This window comes from Heteronotia binoei, chromosome 15 (assembly GCF_032191835.1).
Source record: "Heteronotia binoei isolate CCM8104 ecotype False Entrance Well chromosome 15, APGP_CSIRO_Hbin_v1, whole genome shotgun sequence".
NCBI classification, from domain to species: domain Eukaryota; kingdom Metazoa; phylum Chordata; class Lepidosauria; order Squamata; family Gekkonidae; genus Heteronotia; species Heteronotia binoei.
In genome coordinates, this window is record NC_083237.1 from 9,071,178 (window position 1) to 9,091,095 (window position 19,918).

At 41.4% G+C, this 19,918-nt stretch overlaps 1 protein-coding gene across 1 annotated transcript; it reads left to right on the top strand.

Moving 5' to 3' along the window:
• Window positions 1–3,482: 3,482 nt before the first annotated feature.
• LOC132584663 (vomeronasal type-2 receptor 26-like) lies at window positions 3,483–13,341 on the top strand. The gene is made up of 5 exons (XM_060256563.1): window positions 3,483–3,694; window positions 5,007–5,298; window positions 7,966–8,109; window positions 10,851–10,977; window positions 12,440–13,341. The coding sequence occupies exons 1-5, from the start codon at window positions 3,483–3,485 to the stop codon at window positions 13,339–13,341; spliced, it is 1,677 nt and encodes a 558-aa protein (XP_060112546.1).
• The last annotated feature ends 6,577 nt before the right edge of the window (window positions 13,342–19,918 follow it).

The following is a 19,918-nucleotide window of genomic DNA, read 5'->3' on the forward strand; positions in this document are numbered from 1 at the left end:
GAAACCTCACCCATTTCCCCGAATTTGGACACAGTCTCTTTGAAAGAAGAGATCATTCTAGAATGTAATAAAGGGTCTGTTGCTATGTTTTATATTGTCTTGGGCTACTATGGTCTTCTGTCCCTCATCAGCTTGATTGTGGCTTGCTATGCTAGAAAGTTGCCATACAGTTTTAATGAAGCTGAGTTCATCACCTTCAGCATACTGATCTTTTGTAGTGTTTGGTTGTTGCAACCTACCTGAGTACCAAAGGTAAGTGTGAAAGTCTTCACTATCTTGGTTTCCAATATTGGGGTACTGCTTGTATCTTTTCCCCTAAATGCTGCATTATTGTGATGAGGCCTAAGTTGAAGAATAGGGTAACGGTAAGAAGAAGAACAAATTAAAGTATTTAAGATTCCTCTTCAGAGACATTTTTTTTATTTAGAACAGAGATAATGGGCCTAGTGTAAGGATATTGCACAGAGATGATGGTTATCTCATGGTTGGAATGTCTAAAAATCCCTGAAATCTCAAACCATGTATGTCAGGTCATTCAAGCATTCCAGCATTCAATTCATTCAATTCATTTGCTTCAAGTATGCCCAACTAGGAAACATGTCAGAAATGACAATCAATGAAGAGGGTAGAATAAGAACATAAGAGAGGCCATGTTGGTGAGGCGGGAGTATCTAGATGTATGGAAAAGAAATGTATTAGGATGCAAGGATCAATGAAGATAGGCGTATCAAGACATGTCTGGATTTGCCTAGTTATTGGCCTATAATTGCTGAGCTAAGGAAAGTAAGTGAAAAAAACTGTGAAGCAAGCAGGGAGAAAGAGGAACTGAAAAGTTACCACAAGCAAGATCAGCAGCAGCTTGTGGTTAAGCACAGATGTTGTGGTAAGGGCTTCACACTAAAGGGAGCTAGTGGACGGTGATGCGAATCAAAACCCCTTGGTGTGACATGTATTAATTCTTTGTTTCAGCGTCTTTCTGCTCTACGCCAATGCAAATGTGCAATGCTATATAAAGTCTGCATGCCCTTATGCTCTTTGCTCAGACGTCCATCTCTGCTCTGAGTCCACACGTGTGTATCAAATAAAGTTTGGCTGTTTTCCTGATTCCGCCTCAAGCCTCCTTTGTTACGGTCACCCGCCTTAATTACTAGAGCGGGCTCTTCCTGCTTCATTGGATCAGGCCGATGGCCCATCCCGTCCAACACTTTGTGTCACATAGTGGCCAAAAAAGAAAAACAAACAAGCAAGCAAACCCAAGTGCCATCAGGAGGTTCACAATTGGGGCATCTGAAAATTTAGAATCATAGAGTTGGAAGGGACCTCCAGGGTCATCTAGTCCAACCCCCTGCACAATGTAGGAAACTCACAAATACCTCCTCCTAAATTCACAGGCTCTTCATTGCTGTCAGATGGCCATATAACCTTTGTTTAAAAACCTCCAAGAAAGAAGAGCCTACCACTCCCGAGGAAGCCTGTTCCACCGAGGAACCTCTCTAACGGTCAGGAAGTTCTTCCTACTGTTCAGCCGGAACCTCTTTTGATTTAATTTCAACCCATTGGTTCTGGTCCTGCCTTCTGGGACCACAGAAAACAATTCCACACTATCCTCTATATGACAGACCTTCAAGCACCTAAAGATGGTGATCATATCACCTCTCAGCTGCCTCCTTTCCAGGCTAAATATGTTCAGCTCCTTCAACCTTTCTTCATAGGACATGGTCTCCAGACCCCACACCATCTTCATCACCCTTCTGTGGACCCAATCCAGCTTGTCTATAACCTTCTTAAAATGCGGTGCCCAAAACTGAACACAATACTCCAGGTGAGGGGTTATCAGAGTAGAGTAAAGCGATGCCATCATTTCACGTGATCTGGACTTCTGTTGATAAAGCCCAAAATTGCATTTGCCTTTTGAACCACCACATCACACTGTTGATTCATGTTCAGCGTATGGTCCACTAATTTGATTAGTCGTCAGTAACACACTGCCTTATTTCTCTGGTGAATTTATTGTATCTAATTAAGGCCACAGTATAGGATTTATATCAGGCTCTTTCATGATGACATATAGTTTTTGTTTTTAAAGGATTTGGCTTCTGAGATGTATTTAACAGACCAATCACCTGTCTGCAATAATAATAACAAAAAAATGATGGTGAGTATTGTTTCTGCATGGCTATTTAATAATACTGGTGGTGGGTCCAAAAGCTTGGAGATGCGAGGTTATTTAGCACTACTCACACAACAAAGTTACACACCCAGCTGCCAAGTGGTTAATCAAATTTTACTATCAATTTTAAATAGATAGAGGATGGATGGATGGATAGATAGATAGATAGATAGATAGATAGATAGATAGATAGATAGATATGTAGGTAGATAGATCGATGATAGACAGACAGAAAGATAGATAGATAGATAGATAGATAGATAGATAGATAGATAGATAGATAGATAGATAGATAGATAGATAGATATGTAGGTAGGTAGATCGATGATAGACAGACAGACAGATAGATAGATAGATAGATAGATAGATAGATAGATAGATAGATAGATAGATAGATAGATAGATAGATAGATAGATAGATAGATATGTAGGTAGGTAGGTAGATCGATGATAGACAGACAGACAGACAGACAGAGAGAGAGACAGACAGACAGACAGACAGACAGACAGATAGATAGATAGATAGATAGATAGATAGATAGATAGATAGATAGATAGATAGATAGATATGTAGGTAGGTAGATCGATGACAGACAGACAGACAGATAGATATGTAGGTAGGTAGATCGATGATAGACAGAGAGACAGACAGACAGACAGACAGACAGATAGATAGAAAGATAGATAGATAGATAGATAGATAGATAGATAGATAGATAGATAGATAGATAGATAGATAGATAGATAGATAGATAGATAGATAGATAAGGTAGAAAGGTGACTATAACATTTTTTTTAAACGTTATCTTTATTGCTGAACAGCTGTGATAATGTGGAATGTTGATGAACACCTCCTACTTACTATTGTGCCAAGGACCAGACGAGACTATAGTTTGAAAGGGAAAGAAAATCTTGCTTCCAAAGATGTCTCTCACAACATGAACTCTCCTCACATTATTATCTCCCCCTCATAATTATCTAAATTACTGTAATTTGGATCAGGTATAGTGTCTTCCACAACGTACAAAAACATCAATAAAAGTGGTTATAAAACTGCAGCTGTGGCATTGCAAGTTGGACGTAGGGTCAAAATATAGGCAGGGCCCCATCTCTTTGGTCTTTGTCAAGTTGAGACAATAAGCCAGACTGTAGGTCAAAGTTACCAGAAAACTCAGCTAGCATTCAAGGCACATGTCTGCCACTGTGTTGATGCTAGGTAAAAGGCCAATGCATTTCCCTTTAAGAAATACAACAGTGCATGGAACTAGCACCCAAGGTAACTTGTGTTGTAGATAGGCACAGGAGAGTCAGAATGGTGAGGCTGGTGTTGGTATTGCTGCTTCTGTTGCCTCCCATGGCATGCCAGAGAATGCAGTGTCCTGAATCCGATCCCATTTTGATTCCACATGACAGGTACCAGGGAGGGGATCTTGTGATTGGTGGAATTACTTCACAGATCATTTACAGCCTTCACGAACCTTTCTTCAAGAAACATCCGTCGCACTATCTGGCTGAGCTGCCAATGTAAGATATTTTCCAGCTTCTGCATTGTATGAGCTTTGTCAGATTACAGACCCTAATTTATGTTTTCAGATGTGCCAGACTCATCCAGAAAGTATGTGCTGGTTTTGTTCAGCCCAGCATTTCTTTACAATATCCTACTGACTCTTCTGTTCCGCTTGCAGTGTATCTGAATGGTCAACTTCCATACAAGGAACTGTTTTTATTATTATTATTATTTCTGAAAGCTGAGGGATTTACAACCAAAAATAAACTTTTTTAATTGCATGAACTCTGTCCAAATTTCAGGATTGTAAATTAAGAAAAGTCTTCCAAAATGTGTGGAAATGAGCAAAACGTTATCAAAGCTGAAATAAGTTCTGCAGAAATCATGAATGGCCAACAAGTTAATAAATAAATAAAATACTGATAAAGGTGACTGTTGATATGGACCAATCAATGAAGAATGGAGAGGACTGTGAAAATGCTATGGGACAGGTGGCATCTGATCTGAAGAGCACTGATACTTGCATGTCAATAATTTGGAAACATGAATGAAATATTTATTGTAGGTTATGTGGGCTGCTTGTAATGTCTATTGCAAATCTTGATCCACACTGTGGGTTCCTACATACTTTCCTAGATTCTAAAATGGTGAGTGACAAATGAATTTGTTTCTCACCATTTTAATTCTTTCTTCTCTCAAAATGTCATTCATTTCCCTCTTACCTTCTTTTCAGTGTTATATTTTCAGTTGCCTCCAAATTATCATCGTGTATTCCCCTGCATTTTGTTCCTCCTGTTTCCCCATAACATGGGTTCTCTTGGCGATGATTCTTCATTCTCTTAAATATATATAACCCGGTAGGAAACTTTCAAACTGACGACTATGACTTTTTTTGCACTGTGCTCCTAATATTTTTTTTTACCTTAGTATTTACCTTAGTTATTCATAGCAACCCCCAGTAAGGAGTTTTCAAGGCAAGTGTGTAGCAGAAGTTGCACAATATTGCCTTCCTTTGCAGAATCTTCTTCCGATCCAAGTACTGGCCCTGCTTAGCTTCAGAGATCTGATGAGATACGGCTATACCACACTACCTTCCCTCCCTTTCTTTCTTCTTACCCAGTGCTAAATCTTGTTTCTTCATGTATTTTTTGACAGTGGTAAAAGGACATATTTTAAATCAATTTTTTTAAGAAAGCATTTTTAATATCAAGTATCAATAACAAATCCAATTATATCTTTACACAAAGACAATGAAACCAGAGCCCGAATAGATTAGTGTTGTGGTAAAGCACAACAGAAATATCTCAGAATATTTCACTGTGTTGACAGGATTGTGACCAAGTTCTACCAACACCTCCTGGCCTTGGTGTTTGCCATCAAAGAGATCAATGAGAATCCAAAAATCTTGCCCAACGTCACCCTTGGTTTTCACATTTATGACAGCTACAATGAGTTTAAGATGACCTATCGCACCACTCTGGACCTGCTCTTTCATTTTCACAGATTTCTTCCCAACTATAAATGTGACATCCAGAAAAATACAATAGCTGTCATCGGTGGACTCGGCGCAGATGTCTCCGTTCGCATATCAGATATCTTAGGTCTTTACAGGATTCCACAGGTAGGATTGAACTCATTGCTAAACAGTTGTAGTTTAGTTAAAACTGAGAATGACCAAAAAATATAAAAAAACTAACCCTGAACTGCCTCTTCCAGCAACTGAATGAAAGTATATTCTGATGCACAGAAGACCAAAAGTGGAATTAGGATTAACTCAAGGATAGGGAAATATGTAGCATGGGTAATATGTTATATTATAGTTATTTATTTTAAAGTTAATTTTAAACCACTCTCCCCTATAAAATAGGGATTAGGGAAGTACACATGGAAAATCAATTTACAAAATTTAGAGTTATTAAAAATCAAATATGGATTTAAAATTTAAGATATTAACCTCTGACAGATGAATGGCAAAAAAACTGCCAGGAATGTGCCTTTCCCTTTTTGGAAAGGCACAGAGAGAGAAAATTATACTCCATTTTCTCAGTGAGACTCAAGTTGGATTGCATAGTGCAAGTCAAACACAATCAGCAGGTTTGTTCTGTGGTTTGGACTACAGAAATTGAATAACAAGCAAAGATCTAAAACAGAGCTGAAACAAAGCATAAGCATTCAGACATGACAATTTATGGACTAAGTCAGAGAATACTCACAGTGAAAGGCAGTAGAATAATGAGGTGGTCACTATGCAACTTTCTAAATCATTACATTGCTTGTTGTTGTTCAGTTGCACAGTTGAGTCCAACTCTTTGCCACCCCTTTAAATTATAGTACAGACCTATTACCAGTTTTGACAAGTGTGACCAATTTAATCAGCACTCCACCAATGCTCCCTCTAAGCGGAGTTGCTATGAGCTAGCTCACAATTTTTTTGCCTCCGGCTCATGCGTTTGTGTCTTAACTCAGGAAGGATGGCTGCAGAGGAAACTAATTTATGCAGTAGCCAAGTTGCTCACTCACGACAGTAGCTGACAAGGCAGAATTTTGGCTCACAAGACTTCACAGCTTAGAGGGAGTATTACACTACCCTAAAATCAATCATCCTGTCATAGCTTCTGTTGTCAAAATTTACCTTTCAGAAAATGGCACAGCAGGCATAGGGAAGGATTTAAACAAATATTGGTTTATTTAAACAAACTGGCAAGGAAGGGAATTGATATATACATAGGTTTTGACAGGGCTTTTTTTGTAGATATATACATAGGTTTGGGGGATTTAGAAGATGTAGGCAGACAGTTAAAATTGAACACAGAACTAATTCTGAGGTAACTATATTGTATGATACAGTGTTTCCCTTAAATGGGTTTAGCTTTTCCTGAAGGTATCATTGACATTGAAGGTTTATCTGTTGATAAACATTCTATATTTCTGGTTAACTTCTCCACTGTAAAATCACACAATCTTAAGTGTACCCTGCTTTGTCCCATTGGTTATAAGACTAAGGTCTCTCCACTAAAACTCTTTCTCTGGCCAGATCATTACTATCTTCCCTTTAAGATAAATAACCTGAGCTTTGGCACCTTTTGAGGGCCTTCCATTGCCACCTAAAATCCTTTGCCAGATCTTCCAGACTTCTAGTCTTTCCCCTCTTTCGATAGTAAGCTTTATATGCAAAATTATTTTCCTTCTCAAGATGTGATTCTTTGTTTCACAAATACAGAGAGACGGTTCTTCACTCCTGGGAACAACATCTCACCAGAGTCTCCAGTATTCAAAACCACCCCATACAGGCTCTGAATCAGACTGTGTTTTGGGTCTCTTGACACACAATAGAGAGCATTTCCAAGACCACAACTCTCTTTTCTGATAACTCTTTAACACCTTCAGTTCTGTAACTGTTTTCTCCAACTGTCTAACTGCCACTCTTTTGACAGTTAGAAGCAGTTACCCAATCAGAGTAAGTTTTCATTAGCTGCTGCAGTTCCATTAGCCGTCACTCACATTCATTGCCTCTCTGCATGCATATGCCTGTTGTCTATCACACCTGTGCAAAAAAAAAATGCATTGTATGTTTTTGGTTGATCATTTTCCTGTTATTTTTTTACAAAAATTGCATTATTTTTGCACAACTTGAAATACAGTCATCAAAATACTTTTTCTCTCTGTAAATATAACTTCCATCTACGTGTATTCACTGCATAAAAAGGCATATCTATAGAGGCACTCATATATTGTTTCCAAAATAATTTTATGCATATCCTTCTAGCTCACATACGGCTCATTCAGCTCAAAGGAGGGAAGTACAATGGAAAGATCTTCTTTTTATCACATAGTCCCAAATGAAGACCAGCAGCACACAGGAATACTCCAGTTGCTTCTCCATTTTCGATGGACTTGGGTTGGGCTCTTTGTTGTTGATGACAACAGTGGAGATCATTTTCTACAGAAGCTGGAACCACTGCTTCTCCTTAACGGAATATGTTTGGCCTTCACAGAAAGAATCCTAAGCTACGGCCAGTTTGACTCATTGGATAACGCTAATGATTTCACTGCAAAGATTCTTCTTCCTTTCTCAGACAGCAATGCCATTGCATTTATTCTCTATGGAGAATCTATGACTTTTATAGCATTGCACATCTTGATTCTCCTCGGAGATGCTGCATATAAAACTAACAAATCACTGAGGAAGGTGTGGATTATGACTGCCCAGGTTGATTTTGCATTAGTTGGTGGTCAAAGGGGCTGGGATTTCCAATTCTTCCATGGTGCTCTTTTCTTCACAATGCAGTCAAACAACCTCCCAGGATTCCAGAAATTTCTTCATAATACAAAACCTGACTTGAAACATGGAGATGGTTTTCTCAAGGACTTCTGGGAGCAAGCATTTGACTGTTCCTTTCTGGTTTCCGAGGATCAATTGGAAGACAATGATGTATGTGGAGGGGAGCAGAGCCTAGATAATCTTCCTGGGCCTGTTTTTGAAATACACATGACTGGTCATAGCTATAGCATTTATAACGCTGTCTTTGCTGTGGCATATGCTTTGAATAATATGTATAAATTTAAGTCTGATAACAGAATATTAATGGGTAGCAAAGAATTTCAAGTTCAGGATCTGCAACCTTGGCAGGTAATATTTCTACAACAAATGACTTTCTTTCAGGAAATATATGCATCTTTTCAACTCCAATATGTAGTGTTCCCCACATAATTCACTGACACAGACTTTTTGTGTAATGTTTCCTTTTGTTTGCAGATCAGAAACAAGTAGTTAGCAAAAAGTTCACATCCCCCCCCCCCCCCCCATTCATCTCTGCTTGAAGAACCCAATATTTTAAATTATTGGCATAATGTTCAGAAGTACATTCCATGATTTATATCAGTTACAAGATCCTAGAATCTGGAGAAGTTTCAGTACCGGTTTTAGTGGTGTATCTTGATCAGCTGACTAGAGGAATGCCTATGAAAGACTCTGTGTTCCATCCTTCATTTCTCATGTTTATTAAGAAGACCATCAGGATCTACTTAAATGATTACTCCTCTTTACAGTTACTATCCCATTTTTTCTTTTCTCTTTCAACTAGTTTCACCCATTTTTCAGCAGGTTTCTTTTAACAACTCAGCTGGAGAAAGAGTGTGTTTTAATGTTAGGGAAATGGAGAAGAATCTGGAGAAATTTCAGTCCAGGCTTTAGTGGTGTGTCTTGATCAGCTGACTAGAGGAACGCCTATGAAAGACTCTGTGTTCCATCCTTCATTTCTTATGTTTATTAAGAAGACCATCAGGATCTACTTAAATTATTACAGCTCCTTACAGTTACTATCCCATTTTTCTTTTCTCTTTCAACTAGCTTCACCCATTTCTTCAGCAGGTTTCTTTTAACAACTCAGCTGGAGAAAGAGTGTGTTTTAATGTTAGGGAAATGGAAGTTGGATTTGACATAATGAACCTGATCACATTTCCAAACAAGTCCTTTGCCAGAGTGAAAGTTGGAAGGGTGAACGCCAATGCTCCTGAGGGACAACAATTTATCATTCATGAGGACACTATTGTGTGGCAGCCCAATTTTAACCAGGTGTGATTTCCAGCTTACAATTGTGGACTGCAATCTCCATATGAGTGGTTTGGGGTCAGTAGTTTCCTTTGCAGCATCTACTTATTGCCAAGGGTGATGTGGTTTAATTAAAAAAAAACCCCAGACCGTGTCATGTTTCACTTAGGGCTTTTTTGTAGCAGGAACTCCTTTGAATATTAGGCCACTCTCCCCTGATGTAGTCAATCCTCTAAGAACTTACAGGGAGTACAGGGTCTACTGTAAGCTCCAGGAGGATTGGCTGCATGGTGTGTGTGACCCAATATGCAAAAGAGTTCCTGTTACAAAGAAGCCCTGCGCCTAGAAATAAATAGTTATGTAACAGTAGAATATCCAAAATCTCTAATCTTTCTAGGTCCCAATAATATTCAAAAGGTAGGCATGGTATTCTATTGTAGCAAAATCAAGCAGACAACAAGCGATACTTTTAAGAATAACCAATGATCCTCATTCCAAAATAAGATTTCAAGTGTTACAGCTCACTTCTGCAAATGCATATGGATGAGCAAATCTTTTTTAGAGATGCTTATAACCAACTTATAATAAGGGTGAGGGTAACAACCGAAGGAATTGTAGCAGAGAAACATTTGTTGTCAATCATTCAGATTTCTGACAGCAATGCTGATTCTGTGAACTTATGCAGGTCATTAGAGGAGGATAGGAAGGGTTGCATCAGTGCTTGGTTCTTGTGGGCCATTCTAAAACGCCCAGGAAAATGTAAGTCAGGCAGCAATTTTGCTCCAGGCCAGTTTAGCCAGTGATCCAGGAGGGTTTTTTGCCATCTTCTGAGTATGAAGCATGGGTCATGGGTGTGTGTTGAGGGGAGGTATTTCTGATTTTCATGCAATGTGCAGGGAGTTGGACTAGACAACCCTGGAGGTCTAGCTATATCATTCTAAGTTGTGATGAAAGCAAGGGAGAAGTTATAGAGTGTAGTAGATCTGCTGTACCATATTGGATTTTTTAAAGAAAAGGGGAATATCTTTCACATTGAAAGACTCAACCCTACTCAGAGCACCTTCCACATACTTGGGGTTGAGTTTCTTCCAGAAGCTCAACATCTGCAAGATAGCCAGTGTGGGGAAATGGTCACAATGTCAGACTAGGATCAGGAGAGCTCAGATTCAAATCCCCACTCTGCCTTGGAAACTCAGTGGGTGACTTTGAGTAGGTCACATGCTCTCAGCCTAACCCAGCTCACAGAGTTGTTGTGAGGATAACATGAAAATGAGAAGAGTGATGTAAGCCACTTTGGGGAGAAAACTGGGAAAGCAATGAAGTGAATTAACAAATCTAATTTGTTCTTGCTTTACATTTACAGCTTCCTCTCTTGAGCCAAAGGTTATCTCCATCCAGTCCAAATAGGTTCTTGCCCCAAGTGATTTACCAGCAATTAAGGTTGATTGAGGATGTATTTACCATCAGTGCAAAGCATAACCATTCATTCTGTTATGGGCTGTGGTTTCCTCCATTTTAGGCAAGACTGCAGAGACAGAACCAAGTTATTTTGTTACTGATGACTAAGAAAACTAGATGTCTTAACTGCTTCTATTGTGATCTTCTTTCATGCTTTTGCATAGGTTGTGCCTGTTTCTGTGTGCAATGACTACTGCCAACCTGGTTATCAGAAGAAAAAGAAGGAAGGGGAGAAGTTTTGCTGCTATGATTGTGTTCCTTGTCCAGAAGGGAAGATTACAGAAGGGATAGGTAGGTGAAGCCTAGTGAAAAGTCTACACAGGTTTACTCAGTGGGGCTTTAACCCAACAGCGAGTGTTTAGATTTGCACTGGCACGACATTCTATTTCCCAGTAATTCTGAAGATGTTTTATCAACAACTAATTTATTACAGTGTGCACATAAACCAGAAGCCTCTATTATCCTCCCTAAAAGTCAGTGGGATTTCAGTGCAGAATCCAAAATAAAGGGAAGGAAATTACTTGAAGTACGTTGCTTTTTGGTGTTGTTTGTGCAGGCATTCAACTATAGCTCCCAAATTTGGAAGTAGGTAGGGTGACTCAAGCTATTGAGTCTCCTGAGACATCAGAATATAATGCCATTTTTCTGAGCCCTGTTCTGAGTGATGGAAAATCAAGGGGAGCTGCAATGATCAGGGTTGGCCTCCATGGCCATTGGGACCTCAGTGGGATGTTGTGACTCCTTCCTACTTCTACTATCATCTGTTCATAGCAAATGCACTTCAGAGTGAGTACTGATGTGGGAGTAGAGGATAGGTGTAGAGGGATGGTTTAGCTGAGGAGTGTGTGCCCCTTGCAAGGATTACAAGTCTGTCATGGTGAGACTTCTGGAATACAAGCTTGGTAGCATCACAGTAAATTTGACAGCTACTTGAAAGGCCCAACTTGGAATGGTTTGAATAAATTAATATGTGCAGAATTGTTGACATTTTTGAAAAATTGCAATTTAACGGTGACCTCACAGAGTTTTCAAGGGAAAGGTCATTCAGAGGTAGTTTGCCATTCCTTGGTCTCCGTAGAAACAATGTACAGTATTTCCTTGGTTGTCTTTCAACTGGGTACTAGCCTGTCCCGACCTTGTTTAGTCTCTGATATCCAACAAGACTGGGCTAGCCTAAGGCATATAGGGTTTTAATTTACAGAATGAAAATATCGCTGGTGCTTTTCCTGCATTGGCTTGTGATTACAAATAAATGAACATAAATGAACAGGGTTTAGATAAAAATATGGAGCACAGGTCCATCAGTGGCTATTAGCCACAATGTATGTGTGTATATAAAATTTTTTGCCACTGTGTGACACAGAGTGTTGGACTTGATAGGCCGTTGGCCTGATCCAACATGGCTTCTCTTATGTTCTTAACATCCAGGCAAATGTGTATTTATTATTAATGGGATTTGTACACCCCCCATTGCACAAAGGCAGGTTAAGGGGTTATGATTTGATGAAAATAATCATGAACCAAGTACGTACAATGCTTTGAGTACAGTAAATGACTGACATGAATTGAGTATGATGATAATATGCTATAACAGCCAGCAATGAGGAAATCACGTGCCATTATTCCTGGGTCCAAATTCAGCATTAAGAAAGACCTAATAGATTTCTGCAGCATCTTATATTGTAATAACAATTAAGTTTTAGTACCAAGTGACCGGTACTAAGAAACCTTCCTTCTCTCTTTCTCTCCCCAGATATGGTTGACTGTATCAGATGCTCAGAAGAACAATACCCAAGCAAGGACCAAGATGGGTGCATTCCTAAAGTTATAAACTTCTTGTCCTTTGATGAACCTTTAGGGATCAGTTTAGCTTCAGTTGCAATTTCATTTTCCCTGGTAACGGCCTTGATTCTAGGTACATTTATGAAGCACAAAAATACCCCAATAGTCAAAGCCAATAACCAGGATATCACGTACACTCTCCTGGTTTCCCTGCTGATTTGCTTCCTCAGTCCTTTGTTATTTCTTGGATACCCGAAGAAGGTGACCTGCTTCTTCCGACAATCTGCTTTTGGCATTATATTCTCAGTGGCTGTTTCTTGTGTGTTTGCCAAAACGATCACTGTGATTGTAGCTTTCATGGTAACCAAACCAGGATTCAGCATGAGGAAGTGGGTGGGGAAAAGACTGCCCATCTCCATTATCTTTACTTGTTCCCTCATGCAATCAGGCATTTGTGTCGTGTGGCTGGGAACCTCTCCCCCTTTCCCACATTTTGACACACAGTCACTGACAACTGAGATAGTGGCAGAATGTAATGAAGGATCAGTCTTCATGTTTTATATTGTCCTTGGGTACATAGGGCTTCTGTCACTCATCAGTTTGTCTGTGGCTTTCATAGCCAGGAAGCTGCCAGATGCTTTTAATGAATCCAAATTTATTACCTTCAGCATGTTGGTCTTTTGCAGTGTTTGGTTGTCTTTTGTTCCAACCTACCTGAGCACCAAAGGGAAACACATGGTAGCCGTGGAGATCTTCTCTATACTGTCCTCCAGTGCAGGGTTACTGGCCTGTATCTTTTTCCCCAAGTGCTATATTATTGTGTTGAAGCCTGAGCTGAACAAGAGAGAACAACTAAAAAGGCAAAAGTGTTAAGAGACTATAGCTGTTTTATCTTGTGCATTTCTTCTGAGGGGTCTATAGGATGTGTAGGTCTATTCTAATCAATTTTAGGAACTTTTATGAGAAAATCAAGAACTGTTTCTCTGTTTTCCCCCTCACTGTGTATCTGTTCTGCATACACAGATGTGTCCTTGTGTATTAAGCATTCATTTGCAAATATAACTTCATTTGAATGGTGTCGTGCCTCTGGCGCCCCCCGAGGTTCCCCGAAGTGGCCATAGCCCCTCTGACTGTGACCATCCCCTATGGTCCCTTCCCTGTTGTCCCCTGAGGTCTCAGAAATAGGGGGGGGGAGAGAGATGGGTTGCCGCACCTCAGGCTCCCTGTCCCCTCCAGCTGTACTTGGGCTCCTTTCTCTCTTTGTTGGCAGCCCCTTTGGCGTAGCATCAGCCAGCTTCCTCTCTGACCTCTTGACCATTGGGCCTTTTATCCCTCCTGGAGTTCCCTCCCCACTCCCCCAGCCCCACCCCCGGCTGGCTCCACCCTCATTGATAAGACCGGATGCCAAGGAGAGGCGTTCTGGGGCTTGGCCTCTCTGAGGCTGCTGGGACATCCTCGGCCATGGAGTAGCACCGGCTTGGTCTGCAGCCCTCTACTTCTGCTGAGCTCCATCCCCACCTCTCTTTCCCTGCTGCTGCTGGTGCTGCAGAGCAACCAATATCTACATGCTTGGGGATGGGTGCGCTGACTGTGTGGGCTGGCGTGCATTGTCGGTGGCGTTGCTCCGCTCGCAGCCCTAGAGGTATGTTGGGGCTTGGGTGTAGGGATTGCCAGTGTCACCCTATGAAGCCCCCAGTTGCCTATGGGTGGGGAGGGGGACTAGCGAGTGTGGAGGGGGGGGGTTCTTGCGGAGTCCCAGCCCGGCCTGGGTGGGACAAATGGCTGTTTCTGGAAACAATGAAACCCATTTCCACAGGCCAACATTGAACTGATGGTCCCCCTTTTAAGCATCCATACAATCCATTCCATATTCATTTTCTAGGCGCCTGTCTCACCTACATAGCATTGTAGTCACTAAAAGTGAACTAGGAAGCTTTACCTGAGAGGAAGAGAGACTATGCAAGGATTTTTGTCTCCTGTCCAGATTCCCCTGCAGTACTGCAGTCCAAGCTCTGCCCACAACATAAGTTCTATCCTGGCAGAAGCTGGGTTCAGGTAGCCAGCTCAAGGTTGACTCAGTCTTCCACCCTTCTGAGGCCAGTAAAATGAACATAAGAACATAAGAGAAGCCATGTTGGATCAGGCCAACGGCCCATCAAGTCCAACACTCTGTGTCACACAGTGGCAAAAATGTTATATACACACATACACTGTGGCTAATAGCCACTGATGGACCTGTGCTCCATATTTTTATCTAAACCCCTCTTGAAGGTGGCTATACTTGTGGCCGCCACAACCTCCTGTGGCAGTGAATTCCACATGTTAATCACCCTTTGGGTGAAGAAGTACTTTCTTTTATCCGTTTTAACCTGTCTGCTCAGCAATTTCATCGAATGCCCACGAGTTCTTGTATTGTGAGAAAGGAAGAAAAGTACTTCTTTCTCTACTTTCTCCATCCCATGCATTATCTTGTAAACCTCTATCATGTCACCCCGCAGTCGACGTTTCTCCAAGCTAAAGAGTCCCAAGCGTTTCAACCTTTCTTCATAGGGAAAGTGCTCCAGCCCTTTAATCATTCTAGTTGCCCTTCTCTGCACCTTCTCTAATGCTATAATATCCTTTTTGAGGTGCGGCAACCAGAACTGCACACAGTACTCCAAATGAGACCGCACCATCGATTTATACAGAGGCATTATGATACTGGCTTATTTGTTTTCAATTCCCTTCCTAATAATTCCCAGCATGGCGTTGGCCTTTTTTATTGCACCATCCATTTATGATACTGGCTGATTTGTTTTCAATTCCCTTCAATTCCCTTCCTAATAATTCCCAGCATGGCGTTGGCCTTTTTTATTGCAAACGCACACTGTCTTGACACTTTCAGTGAGTTATCTATCATGACCCCAAGATCTCTCTCTTGGTCAGTCTCTGCCAGTTCACACCCCATCAACTTGTATTTGTAGCTGGGATTCTTAGCCCCAATGTGCATTACTTTGCACTTGGCCACATTGAACCGCATCTGCCACGTTGACGCCCACTCACCCAGCCTCAACAGATCCCTTTGGAGTTCCTCACAATCCTCTCTGGTTCTCACCACCCTGAACAATTTTGTGTCATCCGCAAACTTGGCCACTTCACTGCTCACTCCCAACTCTAAATCATTTATGAACAAGTTAAAGAGCATGGGACCCAGTACCGAGCCCTGCGGCACCCCACTGCTTACCGTCCTCCACTGCGAAGACTGCCCATTTATACTCACTCTCTGCTTCCTATTACTCAGCCAGTTTTTGATCCACAAGAGGACCTGTCCTTTTACTCCATGACTCTCAAGCTTTCTAAGGAGCCTTTGATGAGGAACTTTATCAAAAGCTTTCTGGAAGTCAAGGTAAACAACATCTATCGGGTCTCCTTTGTCCACATGTTTGTTCACCCCCTCAAAGAAATGCAACAGGTTAGTGAGGCAAGATCTTCCCTTGCAGAACCCATGCTGAGTCTTCCTCAATAACCTGTGTTCATCAATGTGCCTACTCATTCTGTCCTTGATAATGGTTTCTACCAACTTTCCCGGTATTGAAGTCAGACTGACTGGCCTGTAATTTCCCGGATCTCCTCTGGAACCTTTTTTAAAGATGGGGGTGACATTTGCTACCTTCCAGTCCTCAGAGTTGGAAATGACTGGTGCTTGCGCGGGGGACTACCTTTACCTTTTGTTATTAGATATATTTTTGGCTCAGATAGATCCAAATGCATAACCGTAGTCAAGCTGTCCCATGATTTTCTTCTGGGCACTGGAGTTTCTAGTCCTGGACTTTGCTTCATCTACCATTTCTAGCAATCCATTTTTCTTCTCAGATATTCCAGGATATAACCACTTCCTTGATTTTGGGTAGTTTTATAATGTTGTTAAACATCTAGGGTACATTTTCATGTACAGACTGTATATTCATATTTTAAATAATATAGAAATAATAAATAATTTCCATCAAACACAAAATGGAAAACAGAATCCATTCTTAATACAATTTCTTGTTTTTCTTATTCCTTTCAATCCATGCATCACATGTGGTCCCATCAACCCCAGCCATTGGCCATGCTGGCTGGGACTGATGGGAATTGTGGGCAAAAAACATCTGGATAGCTACCCTGGGCCACCCCTGCTATAGAATGTACATAATTGAATGTACATAATGTATGCTATAGAATGTACATAATTGCTCTGTTAGGATGTAGGGAGAAGTAATAGAGGGCAGAATCAGATACTTCCCTATACATTTTTTTTTTCAAAAATGTCATGCTATTTCAAAATTTCAATTTATCAAATACCCGCCAAACCGGATCTTCAGACTGTGATCTGGATTTGTAACTGACAAGTAATTTTTTAAATGTGAAAGCAGCCCCCCCCCCCCAAGTCAGAATAAAGAGGCAAACGCAGTGTTATGGGTAATAAACAGGGCCACTTTATTGAACATTTTAAACTGGCATGGGGCCTGAACTAAACCCGGACAAGCCCAGGAAAAAATTACCCTGACTTGTCCGGCTTGGGCGAGCCACCCCACCCCAGGCGTGAGCCATCCGTGATGGCTACTGCCTGGCCAGCTGGGTCATATATGCCCTCTCCCGTCCAGGTTTCCCTACCCAGGTTTCCCTACCCAGAAGGAGCCTTTCCAGGGGAGGGCATCCTGTGGTCAGTGCCCCTGGCACAGAACTGTGAAGCCCAGCTGCCAGGAAAGCATGCCACCACATCCCCACAAACAGGGGGTGGACCCAGAGTGGACACCGATGTTGCCACCACCAGTGCCAAGCGTCCGCATAGGCACTCATGCCCACCGGGTGGCCTAGAGCCACCAGAAGCCCCAGTCGAAGTTCCTCCAAAAAGGCCTTGTTACCCACCATGGACAGGTGGGCTGCGGCAAATAGACCCTCTCAATCCCTGCTGGGTCCCAAGCATTCTACCAAACCCGCCGAGATAAGATGGCTGACCAGATAATCCGCACTCCAGGCCATCTGTTGCGGACAACCTTTGGGTCGTGGACCGCCTGCAGCAAAAGGGCCCTCCCTTTCATAAGGCCTAGGTCATTCCTGCCCAAGTGGATCACCACTACATGATGCAGAGGGCCGACCCACCCCTGAAACAGGAGTGGCAGTAACCCAGCCCAGCGCATACCATGCCGCCCCTGCCACTCCACCAATGCCCACTCGCTGAGTCCAAGCTGTGACCTGATCGGCGTCCGCCTGGCCTGGTGGGCAGCCCAAAATATCATGCTGTGCCTGGTGATGAGGATTCTCCTCATTCCTCCCCCCACCTTTGAACAACCCTTTGAAGCTTCCCTATCTCCTTCTCAGGCAACCATCCTGGGGTGAGACTGAGGGGCAAGAGGGAAAGACAAGAAAAAGGTAGGAAAGACAGTAAAGTTGGGACAGCCGTGCCCTCTGAAGAAATGCTCCCAGTGGTGCCAGGCTCCCTGACTATTTCAGTGGCCTTTGGAGGCTGTATGTGCTGGGAAACTGTGTGGGCAGAGGTCTGTTGCTGGTGGCAGCTGTGATGCCTTTCATGAGGCTGCAGTAGAGCAGCAGGCCTTTCTGATGCCAGTTGACAGAGAAGACAGAGAGAAGCACTGGAGATGTTTTTCTCTCTCAGGTAAGACTGTTTGGGTGGTTTGTTCAACATTCCTGGGTCTGCAATAGGCAGGGGAAGGGTAGTCAGCCAATGGGAGGCCGGAGATGGTGACAGATGGTTCATTAGTCAATGGTTGATATCCTACATCCAACAATTGAGGGAGCTGGGATTTGCCACCACACCTTGGGTTTTATTAATAAACATGATTTATTTAGAGTATTATTATGCTGCAGCTTAAAAGTCCTACTTAAAGTGGTTTATGATTTAACAACAATCGCTGTGATAGCACAATAAATATAGCTAGTTGTTCTTTCTCGCAAATGAAACAATTTTATTATAAATTTTATTATAAAAACATAAGAACATAAGAGAAGCCATGTTAGATCAGGCCAATGGCCCATCCAGTCCAACACTTTGTGTCACACAGTGGCAAAAAAAAAAATTATACACACACACACACACACACACTGTGGCTAATAGCCACTGATGGACCTCTGCTCCATATTTTTATCTAAAGGTAACCAATATTTGTCGGCTGCAATCAGAGTCTTTAATGCGAAAACACTATTGCAAGTTTTGTATGGTATCCCCTTGTGGTTTAATGCTCTAAATCAGAGAACAAAAAATGTCCAGGCTGCATTTCTGCAACAACTTTTAGAAATCTCCAGTTGTGTTTCTTATTTTGTAATCTGCTCAGAAACAGGTCAATCTCTGATTGAAACAAAAGTTTTGACTCTAACTTTAAAATATTGGTTATGAATATATTATAGGGCTGAACCAACTAGCCTGCTCAGCTACTTAAAAAAAAGGCCCTCATAATGCTGCTTGGCTAGATAGAATCATGTTGAAGCTCAAACACATGGGAATGGCAACTGATGATCAATTTTCATCTGACGAATCTTATAATTTTAGTCTTATTACACAGAGACTCTTAGACTTAGAATCTCATACATTGTGTCCTGCCCAACTTGCACTTTCTCCTTTGCTTAACGTGGACTTGATTAATCTGCCAGAAAAATGGCCAAATATTTTTTCTGAACTTCATAACCCGCAACATTGGAGAGCTTTTATGCTGACTAGGATGAACATCTTTACCTCCAATGTTCTCTATGGGAGATTTCTTCAAGTCCCTCATATTAAGCTCGCCTCATTCCATCCTGCATATTTTATTGAATTGTCAGCTGTATACAAATCTCCAGAAGGATGTTAGATAGTCTTTCCTTACCATCTTATAATTGAGAAAAGAGGATCGATTGTCATTTCCTAATAAATGACAACATAACTGATATCACAAGAGCTGTTGCCAAATTTTTGGCTGAAATTGTCAAAAAAATATTTTAAGCCGATTTCATTGCGATTCTTAATCTTATTTTAGCCTTTTATGTTTTCAACAGATATATTGAATTGCTTGCCATCTGGCTGACAAGTTTCTGTATGTTTCTTTTGGTTATGCCAATAAAGACGTGATATTGATGTTGAATAACAACAAACAAACAAAATACATAAATGAATTCTATGATATTGGTTCGCAAGATTCATCTTTGGGCCTAGGTTTTCTGTGGTGTCTTGCTTGGAAAGAAACTTGGAGCCCACTTTCCTTTGTTCAACACAGAGGCATGAGAAGGGAAGACTTTGAGGCAGATCCAAAACATAAGTCTTTTACAATTTGGTGCCAATTAATTCCCCCACTGAAGTTTGCTCTTCCCTGTAATTATCAAGATTTGTTTTTCATCGAGAAGCTACAGTGACTATATATGAGGTACAGAGCAGTCTCTGGCAAGTCTTTTGGTGGTTATAAAAAGAAAAAAAAAACGTTTTCCCCTTCAAAGTTGG

Excerpts from the sequence above, each read along its gene's own strand:
- LOC132584663 (XM_060256563.1), top strand. The coding sequence starts at position 3,483 with ATGGTGAGGCTGGTGTTGGTATTGCTGCTTCTGTTGCCTCCCATGGCA. Across the intron at positions 3,695-5,006 it reads TATCTGGCTGAGCTGCCAAT|GATTGTGACCAAGTTCTACC; the intron begins GTAAGATATTTT and ends CTGTGTTGACAG. Across the intron at positions 8,110-10,850 it reads ATCAATTGGAAGACAATGAT|GTTGTGCCTGTTTCTGTGTG; the intron begins GTATGTGGAGGG and ends GCTTTTGCATAG.